Source organism: Corapipo altera, unplaced genomic scaffold (genome assembly GCF_003945725.1).
Source record: "Corapipo altera isolate COAL_440 unplaced genomic scaffold, ASM394572v1 45, whole genome shotgun sequence".
In the NCBI taxonomy this organism is placed as follows: domain Eukaryota; kingdom Metazoa; phylum Chordata; class Aves; order Passeriformes; family Pipridae; genus Corapipo; species Corapipo altera.
In genome coordinates, this window is record NW_020884877.1 from 13,692,267 (window position 1) to 13,711,884 (window position 19,618).

Here is a 19,618-nt window from a genome sequence, read left to right on the forward strand (position 1 = left end):
CAGCTGCAGTCAGACAAAATTTGTTAGAGTTGAGTTCTGTCTTGTTCAGTGAGGACCAAAAGAATGCAAATATGGGGGACTCTACCTCCTCATTATCATATTACTCAATTAACTCAGTTTGATCAGTGCACTGAAAAACTGGAGGGTTAAACAGAACAATCAAGTGCACTTTATTTCTTTATATATCCTGATCTACAAATGATGCGTCCTTCCAACAGGTCAATTTTTAGACCTGTACATACACTGGAATGGCAAAAAATAAATTTATTAAGTAATTACATTAATGAAGATTTACCTCAAGTTAAAAATACACTACATGAACAACATAGCTACAGTAGGAAAAAGATTTTTTTTTACCTTCATATGCTTTTTAAAAAGACAGAATCCTTCAAGAGAAATAAAAATGCACAGAAATTTTCTTTCCTTTATGAAACTTTTTACATATCATGCACCATTGCAACCAGGATGTGACTAAACCTTGTTGAATAAAGCTTTCAACTTTCATAAACATAAACTGGAGCTCAGGACAGTTAAAATTCCATTTGACAGAAGTAAATCTAGATGAAATTGAATTAACAAGCACTGTAGCTTCATAATAAACATTAAAAGCACTTTAATATGAAGACAGACTGATATATACTGCAAATGAAATTTATAATTGAACAATATACATAAGTGATGATCTCCCTTGATTCAAACTGGCCACCACTATCCACCAATACACCACAAATGCACCTTTACCCATTTAGGACCTGCACTGTTAGAGATAATGAATATGTAAAACTTACAGCAACTATGAAATAATTTTTACAGATTTACATATATTTTGACAACTGCTGAGTTCAAAGATGAAATGAAAAGTCAGCTCAGGAAACATTCATTGAGGATATTGATAAAGTAGCAAGAATAGTAAGTGATCATGCCAAATACGGTGCAGAAAATACAGCACAAAGTATCATTAGAATTATAAGCTTGTTAAATGCAGCAAATTTTAAGATGCAGATAAAAACAAGCATCACACTAGATAAGAAAAATACTTGCATTTGAAAAATATCTGGTGAACACCTGACTTTCAGGGCATGATTTTAATTAGCTGGTTTGTAGGTTTTTATTGCTTTGCTGGAACATGGAGTTTTGTTATGAAAGAAATTTAACCTGCTCAGAGTACAGGACTTTAGAGATCAAATCCTAACATGTCAGAAATAACTCAGGCAATGAGGGTTTAGTCATGTTTCCAGAATCACTTGAAAGAGAAAATCTACAGCTGCACAAGTAGCACACCAATCACCCACTTCACAAGACTACCAATTAAATTTGAATTTACCGTGTCCTAACAGGCATGTGCACACAGTGGCTTGCTCTGGTGGGCCATGACAACGTTTATGCACATGAATGCTACAGTAATCACTTTTTCTTCCTCTTAATACCTGTCCATAGCACAAGTGTGTAACTTACTGCAATCACATGGAACAAATGGAAGCTGATACTGGAAATGTCTAAGGCTGAGAGCAGAGAATACGACAGCTTGAATTTGTTTAAAATTCAAAATCCTGCTCTCACTGTGAGTTAATCTGAATTCATGTATTCCATAAAATGCACAGACATACAAGCTTGCAGCACACTATATTAACAATTACTTTGGTTTCTCTAAGGAGATATGGAAAGGAAAAGGGCTTTTTTATTATTCATCAAAGACTGCACCTTTGCACTGGACTAGAAAATTAACTGCATGATGTGGAAAGATAAATTTGTTATTATTCATCACTCTCAGAAGATTGCACCTTCAGATGAGTGCTAGAAAGCACTTGGGCTAAGCCTATATGGCTCTATCTCCAAGATTACATATCCACCGCAGCGCCTTCTGCTGATACATCCCCACACGGACTCGATCCAAGCGTGTATCAGCTCAGTCACGTTCTACAGAGAGAAAACACCAAGCACACAGACCAACAGGAACTGCAGTGTATGCCCATGACTTTGTTCCAAGCCAAACCACATGAAAATGGTGGCAGTTCTATGGATTTGTCACAAATAAAAAGCAAGGGAGAAATTTATATAGAAGTCAGTGTATGTTTTACCAATTGTATAAGAATATATCATAAAATAAAAGAGCTTTGTAAAGTAACTCTAAAATACTCATAATATTGCCTGATTATAAATCCATATCCCATTATCTTTGACATATTTATAGGTTATACAGGACGACAAGCATTTTCTGTACTTATTTTACAACAATTCTTTCAGAATATCAGTTCTTCATTCTAGCTTATATACTATAGCCTATAGCCCTGTATCCTCACCAGGGGTCCCTTTTTGACTACTAAGCAAATACAAGTAACTTGCATCTCAAATACATGTTACAATGAACCAAAAAAACAAAACCTGATTCAAATATGTTGGTGCTACACAGCTTTAGTCTGAACTTATATTCAAATCTATGGGAGCTTGCCTTAAAGTACAGATTTGAGACACTAAACAGTATACATTATTTCTGTTTGGTTAGACATAAATGATGCAAGTCTACAAGGATAACAAGGATATAAAAGCTTAGGATGCACCACATGTCCTCAAAAAGCCCATTCCTATTTAAATAATTTATAAATTACTAGGCAAAGATCACAACTCACGTAGCATGACAGGCTAGAGAAGTTACATGCTTTGCTGTGTGATCTGCTCCTCCAGTCTGCTAAGGCACTTAGGGTTACATTTAATTCAGAGAAAAACACAAGATGCTATAGGCAGGTATGAAATCCTGGGATCTCTGGCTGTGAATGCTGTACGTCACTAAAAAATTTGCATCTAAATCCAATTAAAACAATTAACTGAATTCATAAATATGATCAGGTTTAGAGAAATAAGAGTTATGTAAAAAATACTTTGTCTACCATTCAGTCTGGTTAGATGGTTTTTGGTTCTAAAGAAACCATGAGAATAGAGAAGACATTCTTCTTAAGCTAACAATACACACTTGCATAAATAAGCAACTTTTTTTTAATTATGTGCAGATCAGATATACAGAAAAGTGCTAAGATGGTAGGGATGCTTCTGCTCCCTAAGAAATGAGGGGTAAGGCAACTTTTTACATCAAATATAAAAGCACTGGTTTCCTCAACAGAAAAATTATTTACATCTCCAGGTATAACCAGGATGTACAGCTGCTCACCACTGATCCTCTCTCTCTCCTGCAAAAATAAAATATTCTTGATGGAGAACAGTGTTCTGAATTTTCTGTTCCTGCTGTTCCTTACCTTTGTGCTTGTAACTTCATCTACAAATACTGTCCTGTGTATTTGATTTTTAAGTGCTGATCTTTGGCTTTTGTGGCTAGTAACCACACTTGAAAGATGCATGGCCAAAGCACTGGTATGCCCAGCCCACAGCACCCTACACAGTAATAACATTTTTCCTGAAATATTTTGGCATTTCTTCATTTTTATAGTGCTCTTATTCTAGATCTTAGTCGTTCCAGGAGTTCCAGTTTGACACATGACCTGGGAAACCACATGAAGAACATATACAAAATACATAATTTCTGTACATGATGTATTTTGCTATTTCCATTTACAATTTCATTCTGTTTTTCAAAGAATTATACTGGATAATCCATATTACAGGCCATTTTAATTGTCTTTGCTGAGGCTCACCTAAAATTCTAAAGCATACTAGTTTTAGAACTGTCTGCCTGCTAAAAATATACTCATTAATGAAAACATACTAAAACTGTATTTATTATTTAATAAAAACACATGGTATCCTATAGAGAGTTGACTCAATAAATGATCTTGTATTTACAGAACTCACACCTAGGATAGAAAATGCTACATGATATACACAGATACATTATCTATAGAAAATAAAAACTCTAGAAATACAAATATGTAAATTAATCAAAAATGTTTTATCTAATAGCACTTGCATTCCTATAGTACTTTTCCCACATGGTTTCAACTCTGTTTTTTAGATGGCAAAACAGAATAAATGAGTAAGTGTACTTCCTATGATCACAAAGCAGAGCATAGCAGAGACCAGAAAAAAAACCTACAATCTCTCATGTTATGGGTTTGTCCTACATACAGACTGCCTTCTGGGAAAGGATAAGGCATAATTCTTAAAAGCGCTTGGAACTGATTGTTTCCACTCAACAAATTGGTGCTACTAGCTTACTCCAAATACCAAAAAGTGAAGAAAAAGGTTTATTTTAATAGCTCTAATGAAATTCCCATTACAGAAATGGCCAGCATATTAATTTCCATGCAAAATAATGGCAGACAAGATTTATAAATTAAATGCCTCACATATGTTTCCTAAATACATCATCCACTCCCCAAGGTTATGCACTTCATTAGACATGAACCCTGAATTTTAGTTTACAATTTAGATCTCATGATGTATTGCATTTATAAAAACAGAAATCACAGGATCACCTATCTAAACACACTGGAGCTCATCCTCTCCTTCTTCACATCCGCTCAATGTCAGCTTACACACAATTAGGCCCTCTGCCTCTATTTGGTTTCTATATGGCTAGATTAACATCAGCAGTTCTGCTTGTACATTTAGAGTACTTTCAACATTTATCCACATCACTTAACCTCTAAGAGGTTAGTCTTCTCTTAAGACACGTGTTACAGAGGGGGAATCAATATCTGCGGTAGGGTCTAGATCAAAAGTTGATATTAACTTGTTACAGTTTGTTGCTTGGACTGTTAAGGAACACCTAATTAGAGGTGCAGCCCTACAAGACTAGGAGGTTACCTGGAAATGGAAGAAAATACGAGAAGGGGAAGGTTCCTTCCATGTGCACATAGAATGACATTTTGTGCTTTTACGTGCACAAAAGCTTCTCTCCACAGCAGAGCCCCAAGTGGCACCACCTGTCAAAAGCTGGCTCGTGATGCTCAGTCAAGTGCCATACACCACGTAAGCTTTGTTTGAATCGTACAGTGTATTTATGGTCTAAACTTTTGTTAATGATTTTCCTAGACTATAGGAGACACAGTGAGCGCTTGGAAATCAAACGACTTCTGAACTAATCCGGGAATTCGTGAAGGTAGGAACAGAGCAAAAGGGCGTTCAAAGCACCCACCACGCAACTCGACGCTGCGAGACTTTTGGCTGCAACACCCGTGGGAAAGCACTTCAAAGAATTTTTAATTTATTTTTTTTAAATAATGAATTTGACGGTATTTTTAGCAGCGCGCACACCACCTCTGAGCACACGTCAGCCCATCCGTGGCTCTCACCCACGCGGCGCCGGGGGCACAACCGCGGGCCCCCAGGACGGCGCAGCGAGGAGAAGCGGCCGCCGCCACCGAGGCGAAGGTTCCTCCTCGCCGGCCCGCCCTGCAAGGCGGCGAGGCGGGGGCTGCGAAGTGGCTGAGGCGAGGCGGGGGCGGTGTGCTGAGGGGAGACGAGGCGGGGCCGGTGCGCCGAGGGGAGGGGAGGTGCGGGCGGCAGCGGCCGGGCCGCTGGGGCGAAGGTCGGACTGGGGCTGAATGCGGCGGGTCTGCCATGCCCGGCACGGCGGGTCCCCGCCCGGCAGCCCCAGGCTCTCTTCCCGCTCCGGAGCTCCCCCTCCTCCACCACGTGCAGCATTTTCCCGGCGGGGAGCAGCAATCCCAGCGGGCACTGCCCGTCCCCTCCGCTGCCCGGTGCATTTCCAGCCCTCACCCTGCCCCGCCGCCCCGGCTTCCTCCGGGCGTTTTGCTTCCCACCTGCACGCTCCTTATGTAAGGCAGGATCTGATGGGGAGCGGGGAGGGGGTGTCAGCGCGCACACGCACTCACACACACAGACAGACACAGACATATGTTCACATACACGCAGCATCCCTCCGCAGCCGCTCCCGTGAGGATGCCGATACCTTTTATCCAGGCACGCGATCCACTCGCCGGAGGACGCGGAATGGGAGGTGTGAGCGGCGACCATGTTGGACAGGGCTCAGGTCGCCGCGCACCCGGCTGGCGGCGGCTCCCCCCGCTCGCCCGCCGGTCGGTCCGTCCGTCCTCCCTCCCTCCCTCGCTCGCTCCCTCCCTCCGCGCACGGCGCGATGGGCTCGCCCAGGCCCCGCCGCAGCCGCGGTGCGGGTCCGCCCGCCGCCCTCCCGCCCGTGCCCGCGCTGCCACCGCAGCCGCCGAGGCACCCCCGGCCCTGCGCCCCCGCAGCCGGGGGGGAGCGGCCCGGGGAGGGGGCGGAAAGAAGTCACTCCCCTCCTGAGAGGTGTCGTCGTCCCCCTCCGGCTTTCGCGAGCTCCCCAGTGCCCATACACTGGTCCCTGCCCTTGCTTCACCAGAGATGTCCTTGACTGGGTTTGGAATGGGGGGAAGTACAAGCTTTTTAATTAAAGAGTCAGCTCAGGAGTATTTTAGCAGCACTCCAGATCCCTGTTTGTGTGTGTCCCCCAGCAGTAAACACATGGTGAGCAAAACGAAGGTGCAGTCCACATTACAGGATTTTTCCTGAAAGCTTCCTCCAGCCTGCTGTCCATACTGTCATTGCAAATGAAATTGTGTCCTAAGGCTTCTTGTTTATTGTAGGTGAAAAATGAGCTGGGCAGTATAGCCTGTGAACAGGATTTAGCACTTGGAAGGAACCCAAGACAGAGCATGAGAAAGGTGAGTCCACTGTACAATGAGAATTACCCACACCCTCCTGTTGTCATAGTGTGGCCTGCAAAGTGCAGGGTTTTTAATGATGCTAATGTATGATTTAAGAACTGATGAACAGAAGAAGGAATGCAGAGCAGCAGGTCTCCCCGTTTTGCAAATTTCTACATGAAATATTTCCTATAAAATATTTCAGGATCTAGAGAATATCTTCCCAAGTAATCAGTGCATGACCATAAGCTTCTGCTTACAACTTGCCTTGAGTACCATGGGAGAAGGGTAGGAAGCTGTACAAATCTCCACAGGATGTTCAGAGTTTCATGTGTATGATAGCAAAGTAAAACTCAAACTCTGCCTTCCTTCAGGCTCATAACTCCTCTGCTCTACAGTGTGGGGACAAATGATTAATTCAGATGGTGAGCATCTGCCAGTGCCTTTCACAGTTCTCCATGGGCTATCTTCTCTGCCCTCTGTTGAAATTTCTTTGGCTGTACCAAGTGTAATTTTCTTACAGACATGTGCTACTTCACATTTCACATCTGCCTTTTAATTGGCTGCATTGCTGCTACAGCTTCTTTAGCACTTTAGCAGAAATAAATGTTAACATTGGGATACTGAACAGTATGATGTAAAATCTAAGGAAATGTATCTAAAAATCCCTTTTGCTAAATAGATACTGCTAAGAAATTGGCATAGCAGAAGAGAATGCCAAAAAAGGCAATTCTTTCATTTTGCCTCAAAAAAAAATTGAAGTGCATGCTAGAGGAATAGAAGAGGCTGCCAGTCAGTGAGATCAAAGCTGCAGCTCTTCCTTTGCTACAGTCCATAGGGAAAAAAAAAAGAGAATTTTTTGCATCTAAGCAGTCAATCTACTCGAGGAAAATCAATGCTATTCATTCGTCAATACGCAAATGTTTGGGAGCCAATAGAACAAGACCTTAAAAGGTAAGAAACTCTAAAATTCTCAATCAAATTAATGATTTATAACACAGTATGTACATTACAGATGAATCAATAAAGCTCACTAATTTTGTACCATTATAAAAGATTCATCACGTTATTCCACATAATTACAATTTTCCTTCCAGAGCCGTCACACAAGGCAGCCCTTACTGCCCATTCTCCCCTCAGCCCAGTTTAAGCTGCAGAAGATTCACTTTCCACTTAACTGGCGTCAGGCCGGAGAAGGATCCCAGAAATATCTCCTAGCTGAAGGCCTTTACCTTTCCTCCCGGGCTGTTCCGCGGGCAGGACCAGCGGTGCCGGTGCCGGCGGGTCCGGACCCAGAGCAGGGCCCGCACGCACCGCCCCGGCCGCCAGGGGGCGGGCGAGGCCGCGCCAGGGGCGCTGGCAGCGTCACGGCCCTGGGGAGCGGGAGGAAGGCTGGGCGGGAATCTCCCTTTGGAACGCTTTGCAGGGATGGGGCCTGTGAAAACCTGGGTCAGTGCTCATGGACCCACCCGTGACCGAGCAACCTGCCTGCCCTGGACAGCCCTCTGCAGTTACCAGTGCTTTTGACTGCGAGGAATGCAAGGCCTGTCGGCACGAAGCGGGTGTGGCTCAGGTGCGTGGCTGTGGGCGGGCAGCACTCAGGTACCTTTTTGTAGAGTAACCATTAAACGAGAGTTTAACACTTTGTGGATTATACAAACTAGACAGGCCCAGCGTGGGAAACCCTAGTAGGAACTAGGAACCCTGGGTACATCTATACGTCATTCAGAAGTGTCCCAATTAGAGAGCAATTAGAGCAAGACAGGCAGAATTATCTCTGTATTATGTGTAATCATGTAGCTTTCTGATTAAGACACGAGTGAAACTTCTCAGAGAAACAGAGAAGCAGTGAATAAATAATTGATGGGTACAGATATCAACCTTTGTCAATCAAAGGGTCTCCAAACTACACAGAAATGTCAGGAGCTCCTGACTACTGAAATCAGAAATCCTGGACACCAGGTCAGTGCATGTTCTCTTGAGATAAAAGGTGCCAAATAAACGTTATATATCTCACATGACAAGTCAAATCAAATGCGGATTATCCTGTGACTCTTAAGAATTCAAACCGTAACAAGCCTAGGTAACATAATTTTAGAGTATTGGCCTTATGTTAATGGGGTCAAGTACCCATTCACTTGGGAGAGCATACACTAGAAGAAAAATGCTGAAGCACACTTCATTAGTTTATACTCTGTACCTCCTCTTGGTGCCTCACAGTGTCCATTCTCCATTACCCTTGTAAGCTATACACTTGCATGAAGAAAAGGTGACCCAAAAAGATATTTGAGACCCGGGAATTGTTAATGGCCAAAAATTCACTTGTGCTCAGTCTCACCTGTATCTACACATGCCTTTTATTACACCTTTTATGAAGTTTCACCTGAGAAAACATAAAAGGACTATGCCTCGTTAAAATAACTGGTGGTTGGAAAATCCCTTTCTCATAAACAAAACCTTTTTTTCAGCATTTGTGGAACTCCACAGTAATGCTTCACATTTATTTTCTCCCAGTTGAACAGAAGGCTAGTGGGATTTTTTAGAATCTGATTTGTGAGATTTTATTATGCAGCCAGAAAATTAAAATGGCAGCTGCTTTCAAAGGAGGTTGCTGCTGGGAAATGGACAGTTTTCACCAGAGGTATGTGAAAGATCAAGTGGCCTTTTAACTTTCCACAGTTTATGAAGGAGTGACAGAGCCATGCAGAAGCCCTTAAACCACAGAGAACCAGAAATTAGCCAGACCTCAAGTTTTCACATGCTTGTAAGACTAAGAGTTCAGATGTGTAGGATCCAAATTGTTGTTTGCATTATGGGACATAAGGCAAAGCGTGTTGAATTCTTGAACCAAAAGACTAAATCATAGTTGTTAGAGCTTGAAAAAAATCACTAAATATGTTTATTATGATCACACAGTAACGGAGAACAGAGGAGGGCTATTGTGGAAACCTCTTTGTACCACTAATTATACCAAAAACTTTAAGAGGTTTCATGTAACTGCAATAATAATAATAATGTTAAAGGGCAGTAGGGGTTGCCTTATTTTCTATGGCAGTCTTGGATGCTATGTATGATAGCTCATACTAAAGAAATTAGTTATGATATAGTGACACATTAGTGGTCACAGAATCTATAACCTCCCAATTAGCATCATAAAGCAATTTTAATTTCAGAGCAAACTCACAAAAAACCTCCAGAAGCTCAGTCCTCAGTTCTGGCCATGTATGTTCAAGAGAATACCTGGGGGAAACAGTTGGTTTCCAGCCACCAATGAACTCTCCTGACTCCTGTGTCTGTGGAAGTGTTGCTCAGCCTCAGGACTCTTCTAATCCAAGCTGACTGTACTGAATCTAGTTGATAGCACAAGGCATTGACTACATCCTTTGTCCCTAAAATGCAAGTTGGACACAAGGTAAGATAAGGCCAGCTCCACAAGTTTCAAAACATTTAATATTTCCTTTCTCTAGAGAAACTCAGTTTTGTCAGTTAAGCTGATTTAAAGCATGTTTTGTGTTGTCATGTGGAAGCCAATTTAAATAGTTTAAGTTCAGAATGAGCACATAAATTCTACCTCAAACAATAGTTTAAATTCATGTATCACTCAGAAGTTTTGGAAGGAAGATTGAGTCTGACAGAACTGTGATCCATGTTTAGAATACAGCAGTGCCACATTCAGTGTGGTTAGAGTTGTAGGAACCAAAATGTGTTATCAGTTGTACACACACAACATCTACAGACTTCAAAGGAGTAATCAGGATATAGTGGAATAAAGATGGAGAAACCTGCATGTGAGTTCTTTCAGGATTTGCATGCTGGGGAAGCTGCAAAAGATGTGATGACACACAAACTTTAAACCAATGCATGTATTAATAAAACTGTGCTGTAAAGCCTACAAGCAACATACTGATTCTCCTCTCCAGTGCTAATCCTTAAACCCAACATACAGTGATATAACAAAGGGTGTTTTAGAACAAGTAGGGACTTCCTTTCCACATTAACTTCCTGCATCATCCCATGTTCTATCTTTTTCTTTCTCCTGTTCTCCTTTCTAATTCAGGACAACTCTCCAGTTCCCTTCAAAGCACCTTCTTCAGAAATTCCACGGCACCACAAGCCATTTCCCCCATAATTCAGGAAGCCCACCACACTTCTTATGATAGCTCTACCAAGATATTCTCAGGAAAAGGTCTCAGAACAAAACAGATACAAGTGAGATAGATATGGACAGACAAGCAAGAAACAGATATACTGGAAAGAAAACATACAATGTCCTCTATAGAAGGTGTAGCATAGGCACAGGTGCAAGGCAGAGAAAATACAGCTGAGTTGATATTTATATGAATTGATAAAGTTTAGATTCTAGGCTCTTTAAAATTAGTTGGTAGTTGGCTGTTTGCTCAGCAGGACAGAACTGTTTCCTAAATTCCTGAAAGCAAAAGAGCTAACTGGACTTATAGTGTATGTCCAATTTATATGGGCCTTACAAGTTGTGAGGATTTTCTGGACAGTAAAAGATTGATTGTTCATTGTATATAACGCTGTGTTCTGCATCATTTTACCCATCCTTATATGACATTGTCCTTTCTAATGAAGTAAACTAAAAGCATTGTCCATAGTAAGGGCCAACACAATCAGTATTAAGTTAGTCTATACTCCTTGAAATAAAATACTCTCAAATTCGTAGCATGAAATGCAATGAGTCCATGTTACATTTCTCATTAAGAAAACACGAGGCAGAGCAATCCCCTTTTGTATTATTACTTGGCACAGGTTTAGCAGCATGTTGCACAGAAGTGCTATAAACATTTTTCTGTTTGAAGACCAATATCAAAGCCTTTCTGGGGCATCACATTTTGAACAGATGGTCATTTGATTTGTACACCTGAAATCTGAGCCCTGAGGTTAATTCAAAAAAGACTCAGAGAAACCACACAGAAATAGGCTTCAAATTATTAACGTTAACAACATGGGTGTGCATAGGTTTCATATTTTCTGTTTAACTACTTTCTTTTGAATAGGGGCTTTCTCCATCGGATTTTTGTCAAATTCTTCAAGTCTTACAAAACTGGATGAGCAGGGGAAGGTATAAGTGGAGCTGTTCTGTTTAATATACTTCCTCAGTTATGTTAAGACCTAGATAGCTGTGCTGGCAATGGAAGGCAGAATGTCAGAATCTTATTTCACAGGAAAAAGAAAGTCTATTGAAATAAATAAACACTAAGTTCTAACTTAATCATAAGAATATTGTAAAGATTAACTAGATGATGAAGTATAGTTCTGTGAAGATGCAATGCTTTACATAAATGTTATTTTAATGTATTAGTGTTTAGTTCTATGGACACATCAGCATACTGTGTTAAAACAGAACTTTGTATGCACAACTCAGGACAACATAAGGAATTTCAAAATTATAAATATCAGGAAAATACTTTGCAGTTGCCAAAGATATGAAGCAGTCTGGGACTCGTACTGTACTGTGTCCCTTTTCAGTATAGCATTCAGGAGACAATAGAATTAGACCCACACTCTCTGAGTACAGGGCAGACACATCAGTGCTTCTTAACAGACCCAAATCAAACTGATCAGCTGGGGCTGAATCAGAGACTTGGTGAAGAGGATCTTGCTTTATGTCCAGTCATAGGAATAGGGTTCATGGAATGCTGGACTGACTCTCCACATTACCCACAAGGGCTGACAGGTACATTATTTCAGCTCCTTACTGCCTGAAAGCAGCTGTGCTGTCTCTGGGCCAGACCCAACATGTGTTCATTTATAACACAAAGAATGCACTTGGAAACACCAGTGTACTTATGAGTGAGTACACTGCACTGTCAGCTCAAATGTCTCACTTTCTCTTGAACATACTTATCTTACCATGGTTAATGAAATTAATCATTGGATTGTAATTATTCACTCACTCTTTCACCCAAGGTACAAAAGCAAATGAAAGTTCTTATTGTCTAAATGTGTAATTCCTTATTCCTTTATCCTTACTTGCCAGCTTTGCTGTATTTCAACAATCACAGATTTTCATTGAGGGATGAAAGAAAAGGTGGTTTTGCTTACCTGCAGAGCCAGATGAGCATATTTTAACTGTTCAGGCCAAGTTTTATCTTCACAACTTGGTGTCAGCTCTCTCTGCTAGATACAGATGGATATACTTCTGGGCAGAAAGAGCACTAGTTCATGACCTGCCCCTAAATTTGCTACAGCTGCTATTGAAATGATTAGGCTACCATAATTTGTTATTATCAAATATCTAGTTTTCATCATTTTAGTATGTGGAGTCTGAGGGAAAGCCTGCAAATGCTTAGGAGCAAGCTACTCCATTAAATAACCTTGTGGTCTCTGTGTCCTCATAGATGATACTCCAGCAAGAAAATTTGTAATGGGTAGAACATGGTCCTCCTTACATCCCTTATTTTCACAATATTGATCTTTTCAGAATAAATTCAAATAGATTTTATTTTTAACATTGCTTGATCACTATAGGAAATTTATATTTCCTGAAGTCCATTCCCCATTTCTCCTAGCAATCAGTTCCAGAAATCAAATATATCTATTTATAACTTTTTTCTCAGTTGTATATTTGTATTGATGCATAGGTACTTAAAAAACAAAACTCTGATGCAATGTCAAGATTCTTCTATTTATCCCTGTATGTGTATTATTCACAAGATATGGGGCATAAAATCAATTGACTGGACTCGCCCTGAGCTCCTTCGTGATAATTCATGAAACAACCTCTCAGTAGTAGACACTTTTATTTATGTGAGTACTACACCTCTCCTTAGAATTTGAGGTTTTCAAGGGGAAAAGGAACAGGGTACTTAGATTCCAGGCAAATAAAATCCCTATTGTGTAGGTCAAAGGTGATTTCAATAGCTTTCCCTCTGTAGTTCCCAATGCCTGAAGTGAGCAACCTTACTGTCACATGGATTCCCTGTTTGTAAAAATGATCTGGAAAACATTATCCATATCATAAACTAAGCAATCCTAAAAAGCTTTGTGAATGAGTCCTATAAAACTGGAACATGTAATTTAATTAGAGTTGATATGAAATAATGACTTGTGATCTGCAGTGAATAAAGAAACAAGTCTTTTAATTATTTTCTGCAAATTCTTTCAGCCAAGGAGGCGCACTACTATGAGTGCAATTCGGATAAAATTCATAAATTATTCCAGTGCAAGTAATAATTTCATAAATACATTCAATGAGAGCCAAGGACATTCATTAAGTCTGAGACTGTCCTTTTTATATACGTGTTCTTCACTACTCTAAAGGCAGGATTGTGGTTAGCATCACAGAAGTACTATAATGAACACATTCAGAGCTTTATATTTACTTGTACGATGCAATATGTTCTGCTCTAGGTAAAGATCATATGTGACACACATTTGCACATGACAACACATTTATATAGTAATACATTGTGCAGCTTCATATACATTCAATGCAGCTATTCTGTTCATCACAATACAGTGAACAAGTCGATTCTTTCTGCGAGGTGTGATTACAGATTTAATTTTTCTGAGAGCCTGCTGGGGGCACCAACACACCCCCATAAAAATCAAATAATGAAATTAGGCAAATGAAAAAAGAAAGACAAACATAATTTATTTACATTGTATAAATTACACAGTACACCTCAGGTTATATGTAATGTTTATAGTCTTCTTTTCACAGCTTTGAAAATACACCTTACAATAAATTCGCTTGCAGGCTTATACTCACAAATAATTCACACTAGGAGTGACTTGAATACAGCATGGGCAACTCTAGTAATGTATTCTGGCTGAGAAAAAATGGTGAACCAATTGGTAAGTGGAGACAGAAACTGCTGTGGCTGTGGGCTGCATCATGGCTGGTACAGACAGGTGGCATTTGTTGGTTTTCAACCAGACTATTGAGTTATGTAACAGGAAACACAACTACAGCAGCCAAGGAGTGAAATAGCAATCGTGAGGTGCTACCTTGTGTGTGTAAAAACAACAGGAGGAGACCTGTATGGATTAAAAATATGTTAATGACACCACGGTAGCATCAACTCAATAATTATCTAGTTCAAAGCCTGGGGGTTTTTTTCCCATACAAATTGTATTGGTTCTAGAGAAAATTTACAAACCTGAAAGCTTTAAGCAGAGGCTGTACAATGTACATCAAAGTTTTACAGAGGTGTTCTCTGATTTTCCTGCTGGAAAAAAGACTTCACGTTTCAGCTTCTCCCTTGTCCCCTGAAAGTAGCAACATTCATGCCTAACAGCAGTTTCAAATTATCTTGAAGTGTCCATTTTTCTAATGCTTCTTACAGAGTGGAAAGATGGAAAGGATAGATAATCAAAAGCTAAGAAAAAAAGCAAATGAGAGGCTGGCACAAAAAGAGCATAAGAGGCAAGCATCAGACTGGAAAGACAAGAGATTGCTGGGTCAGAAGTGCATTGACTCCAAATTTGTACAGGATCTGAATTTCTCAAAGACCATAGAGAAGAATCTCTTTTAGAAAATTCAGTGCAGAAAAAGAAATGAAATTAAGTTACCACCAGGAAAGTAACAGGAGACAAAGACCTCTTAGGCTCTAAGCAGTACAAGCTGGGCTTCTATGAGCAGCCAAGAAATGCAGTGAGGAAGTACCTTCTCATTGATGTAAGAGTCATCAACTATCTGGTGTTTGGAAGCATTCCCAAAAAGGGAAAGAGAAGTGACAAAGTATTGCACAATTACTGGCAGCTTTCATTATCCTCCCATAGCTACAACTTGCTTCTGACAAGGCAGGGAATATTCCATATTAACATTTTTTGTCATTTTGATTTTTGTGTTCTATTTCTGTTTGAGGCAACCCGTTCCATTATTCAGTCACTTTTACAGTTAGTTGGGGTTTTTTTTAACATTTAAGTGAAATTTCCTACACTTCAGTTTGTGCCTGTTTTCTCTTTTTCTGTCTCTGGACATCTCTGAGAGGAGTCTGGCTTCATCTTGAGCTCCAGCCTCTAAGTCTATCTTGCTGAGTCATATGAAAAGAGGGAATAACAGTGATACCTCTGTATTTCCCAGTACTGTTGTGAAAGTTCTTAATATTTTAAGAGCACCTTAATTCTACAATGATGAGGGCAGAAAAAAAGCTCATAGAGATATAATTAACCTTGTGGTCACAATAGGTTCTGAACAGACCTATTAAATAAAACAAAATGCATGAGCAACACAAAGAAAAAAGGGTTCATTGGAGAAGCATAGTGCATTTGCTCACTGCATTGGAGAAGCATCCTCATGAAAAAAAAAAAGGAATCTGATCATAAATATCAAGTTTGCCATGGATAATTTTAATCAGTCATTTCCTAGATTTTGAGTGCTTGATTTTGCAATTTTAATACTGTTATTAAAATATCATTTGTGACCAGCAATAGTGGCCAGCTTTTCCTACTGCATATGAAAATTTCCTCTAGCTAAGAGCAAAAATTAACCTACTGGGTGCCTAAGAGGGCTGGATTGGAAGATGGTTTCTGGGGACAGTTCACACCAGGATTCCCTGTGATCCTTTTACTTCACTACTGGACAGGGATGTCAGTACAGCTGGACTAGATGTCAATACAGCCCAGCAATATTGCCCTCTGAAGACCTTTCTGGCATGCTTTCAGCCCTCACTGGATATTCAGAGTATCCAACTGCCCTCATATTGTCAATGGTCCCCAGGGATCGTTATGTGACAGCCCCAGCATGAGAGCTAAACCTGGTCAATCTGTGAGCCCTGTGCTCACTAAAAAATGATGTCACCTCTATGTATTTTTTAGAAACACATGCACCCATTCTTCTCCTTTATCTCCTTAGCAGATGTCTCAAAAGAAGAGTTCATAGAAGTACCTATGTTTGCTTTCATTAGTAATTTAGACTCTCAAAATAACAGTAGTTTGTTACCCTACCTTTGCCAAAACAGTTTCTAAACAGAGTAATTGTAAGGTTTGGGAAGTTTTGTTATGTTTATGCCTTTTACACAACCTAATACATTTTCTGGGGTGAAATCAGTATGGATTGGGGATGCAGATACTTCGTGTCTTTCCAATGCAGCATGGTTTCAGGAAAACTGAAAAAAGCAAAGCACAGGTTCACTGCTATTGTTGATATTTTTCAGGCTTGCTTACATAAAAATTTTGGGGTTTCAGCTAAGGTCTTTGAGTCTTAAGTGATGTACATTTTATAAGCACACATTGCCTCTGACTAACCCATCTCATTTCACTTTGGCAGAGGGACTGATTTATTCTAGGCGTTCTCCTCTCTGGAACAGATGAGATTACAGGATCCTTCTATTGAGAAGATAGTACATAAATTCACAAAAAATGCTTCAGTTAATATTTGCTGGCAGATAAACCAGGGAAATAGGCAAATCATACAACTTTAATTTAAGGCATTTTTAGTTTTGCCTTCAGTAAGCCAAGAAATACTATGTCATCTTATTATAATCTTGTAAAACATTTAAATATTTGAAACTAACACAATTCTGGGAAAGAAGACGATGAGGATAGCGTGCCACTGTTCATTTACAGCAATATATGCATTGAAGTAAAAATATTTAAACAGATGTTATAAAAGACTCCATTTCCATTGTACAACATAAGCACATCTGCTGTACTTTAAATACTTCTTATCCATGCCAAAGAAATACTGTGAAGAGAAAAAGCATTTTTATGTGCTTTTCCTTTGAGTTTACCCTATGTGAATACGGAAAGAATCTTTTCAGTAGGAAAAAAGGCAGTGATTGTGATCACTTGATACTTTGCATTTGCCCTACGTCTTCCATTTGTGAATAGTATGATATTCAAGTCCTGGCTCTTGTTTTCTGGCCTGATCTTTTAAAAACCTTGAATATTGCTAAAATAGTATTGGGCAGGAAGGAAAGGAGGGACAGCATTGTGCAAGACCAACTAATATAAAAATGCTGCAGTACTATACTCACTTCCTTTGAAAACATTTTCAGGCATTAGCTTATTGGCATTGTTCTTTACAAAGAAAATAATTGGTGTCACAGTATTATCACCAATGATGAAGTGCACCTATGTCTCTGTTATGATACAGCCTTGTTTTGGGGATGTGCTTGAGTTGTAGTATTAAGGCCTCAAGTACATATAAATCCCAGACTTAGGCAGCAGTGGAGTGGTGGCTTTAGAGTAGTAACTTTAATTACTTATAAGGTAAGGCTCTTATGTTTGCTCACTGGTGAGTCTGGAAGACTTAATACAGTTATATTTAGCAGCGATATTTAGTGAGAAGCATCCACTGCTACTGACTGAACTTTACTAATGCAATGGTCTCAGCATTGCAGAGCACTCCAACAGGCAGCCAGCCTTTCTTGTGTGAGCTACTTGTGTTATTACCAAACCTGTTACATATTGCCAGATGACACAGGTACCTTATTTTGACCATATAAGCTTATCTATAAGGTATTATTTGAAGCTAACAGATGGATGGGGCATGGGAAGAAGAAAACCTTGGAAGCTTCTGTTTTATACAAATTCTTCTGATTAACAGGTATGCAGCAGCAGTCTGGCAGGAGATGCACACCAAGCTAGTGGTACTGCTTCCATGTGGTGCCAAGAGCCCAAGAAAAAGCTCTCAGGGACACAGAAGTTTTGCCATTAACTTGAGTGAGATTGGAGTAGGAGTAGAATATAAATGTTACGCCCCTGGAAGTTATGCAGAAGTGGCCCTGTAGAGCCTCTAAACCTTAAACTTAGGACACAGAGACAACATCACTCATCACTACCCTGCATGGGGTTTTGGAGAAAGTGGAATCAAATTTTCAATCCATCACCCTAAGGCTGCTGGGTACAAGAAATACAAACACATTCACTTTGTAGGGACAAAAATTGCCAGCATTTTGGTACTATTAACAAGCACTCCAAGAGTATTAATGTGCTTGGTATAAATCATACTGTTGCATTATGCTTTTGCACTTGCAACTGCTAGAACATGAAATCAGGTTAATATTATGCTCTAATGTACTCTACATTTCAAATTATTTCAAAAGCACTGCTTATGAAAATTATGCTCATTTTCTGGCATAAGAAGGTTTTATGCCATAGCAGACACCTCAAATATAAGACACTATACCATAGGGATTTAAAAGTAATGGTTTTGTGCTTCAGTTGTCTGCATTTGTAGTGCAAGAGGCTTATGAGATTTGTATCTCTTCTGATAATACTTTCCTTCTGCTTCCTTTAAATTGTTACTGTGCCTTAATTTTGACTATTGCCTTTTCATCTTGGCATTTTTATTTTTCTAACTTTAGTTTTAACCAAAACCACTGATCTTCTCATGGTGCACCAAGTAGGATTTGTACGCAATCTTAACAACAGCTTTTTAGATTTCTCATAAATTAAATAAAAAAGGAACTGTGTGTGAATTAATTCTGAAGTGTAACCAAGTGACCTTATCAGCAATGTGACCCTTGGTAGAAAGATCATTATTATAATTCTCAATGTTTTTGCTGTTTAATATTCCACTACAAGAAACAGAACTGTTCTTCCTGTTTCTATCACTGAAAAGTGAATACCTGCTGCCTTCTCCAACATGACCATAAAAATAATTTGCAAAGTGAATTGCATTTGTCAGTGTGCACGAGCCATGCTTTAATTCTTCTCTCAATGAATATAATTAAATTTAACTTTCCAGACAGTAGACAGAGGAATAAATACTTTTAAGTGAACTATACAGCTATGTATCAAACCAGAAATTAAAAGACCATCTACTGAGAAATGCATTGAAAATCTTATGTTGAAAATTCCAGAAATCTTCTTGAAAACAAAGTATCTAAAAATAATTTCATTCATTTATGAAACTGGGCTTGTTCAGTTTCTGATAAAATAGAAATTCTTCTTGGACTGGCAAACTTAGACAAAACTAAGTCAGACTTTGAAAATAGAACCAACTATCAGCTCCCAGGCCACTGGACCAGAGCCTGTGGGAGGTTAGAGAGCCTTTGGCTGTCACCAGAAATGTTCAGACTTCATTGTCATTAAAAAAAAAAAAAAAA

At 39.7% G+C, this 19,618-nt stretch overlaps 1 protein-coding gene and 1 long non-coding RNA gene across 7 annotated transcripts in view; one reads left to right on the plus strand and one right to left on the minus strand.

The window, feature by feature from the left end:
- The window catches only part of RAPGEF4 (Rap guanine nucleotide exchange factor 4), a 153,254-nt gene extending 147,247 nt beyond the window's left edge, over positions 1 to 6,007 (minus strand). For all 4 annotated transcript variants that reach the window (XR_003526588.1, XM_027636801.1, XM_027636800.1 and 1 more), the window contains exon 1: positions 5,864 to 6,007. Coding sequence is in view for 3 of the 4 variants with exons in the window: in XM_027636801.1 (XP_027492602.1) it covers positions 5,864 to 5,928 (65 nt within the window). In the remaining variant the exon portion in view is untranslated. The remainder of the gene's footprint in view (positions 1 to 5,863) is intronic.
- A 1,932-nt stretch (positions 6,008 to 7,939) lies between these two features.
- Positions 7,940 to 19,618, plus strand: part of LOC113944420 — a 52,581-nt gene continuing 40,902 nt past the window's right edge. For all 3 annotated transcript variants that reach the window (XR_003526671.1, XR_003526673.1, XR_003526672.1), the window contains exon 1: positions 7,940 to 8,198. This is a non-coding gene — a long non-coding RNA (uncharacterized LOC113944420). The remainder of the gene's footprint in view (positions 8,199 to 19,618) is intronic.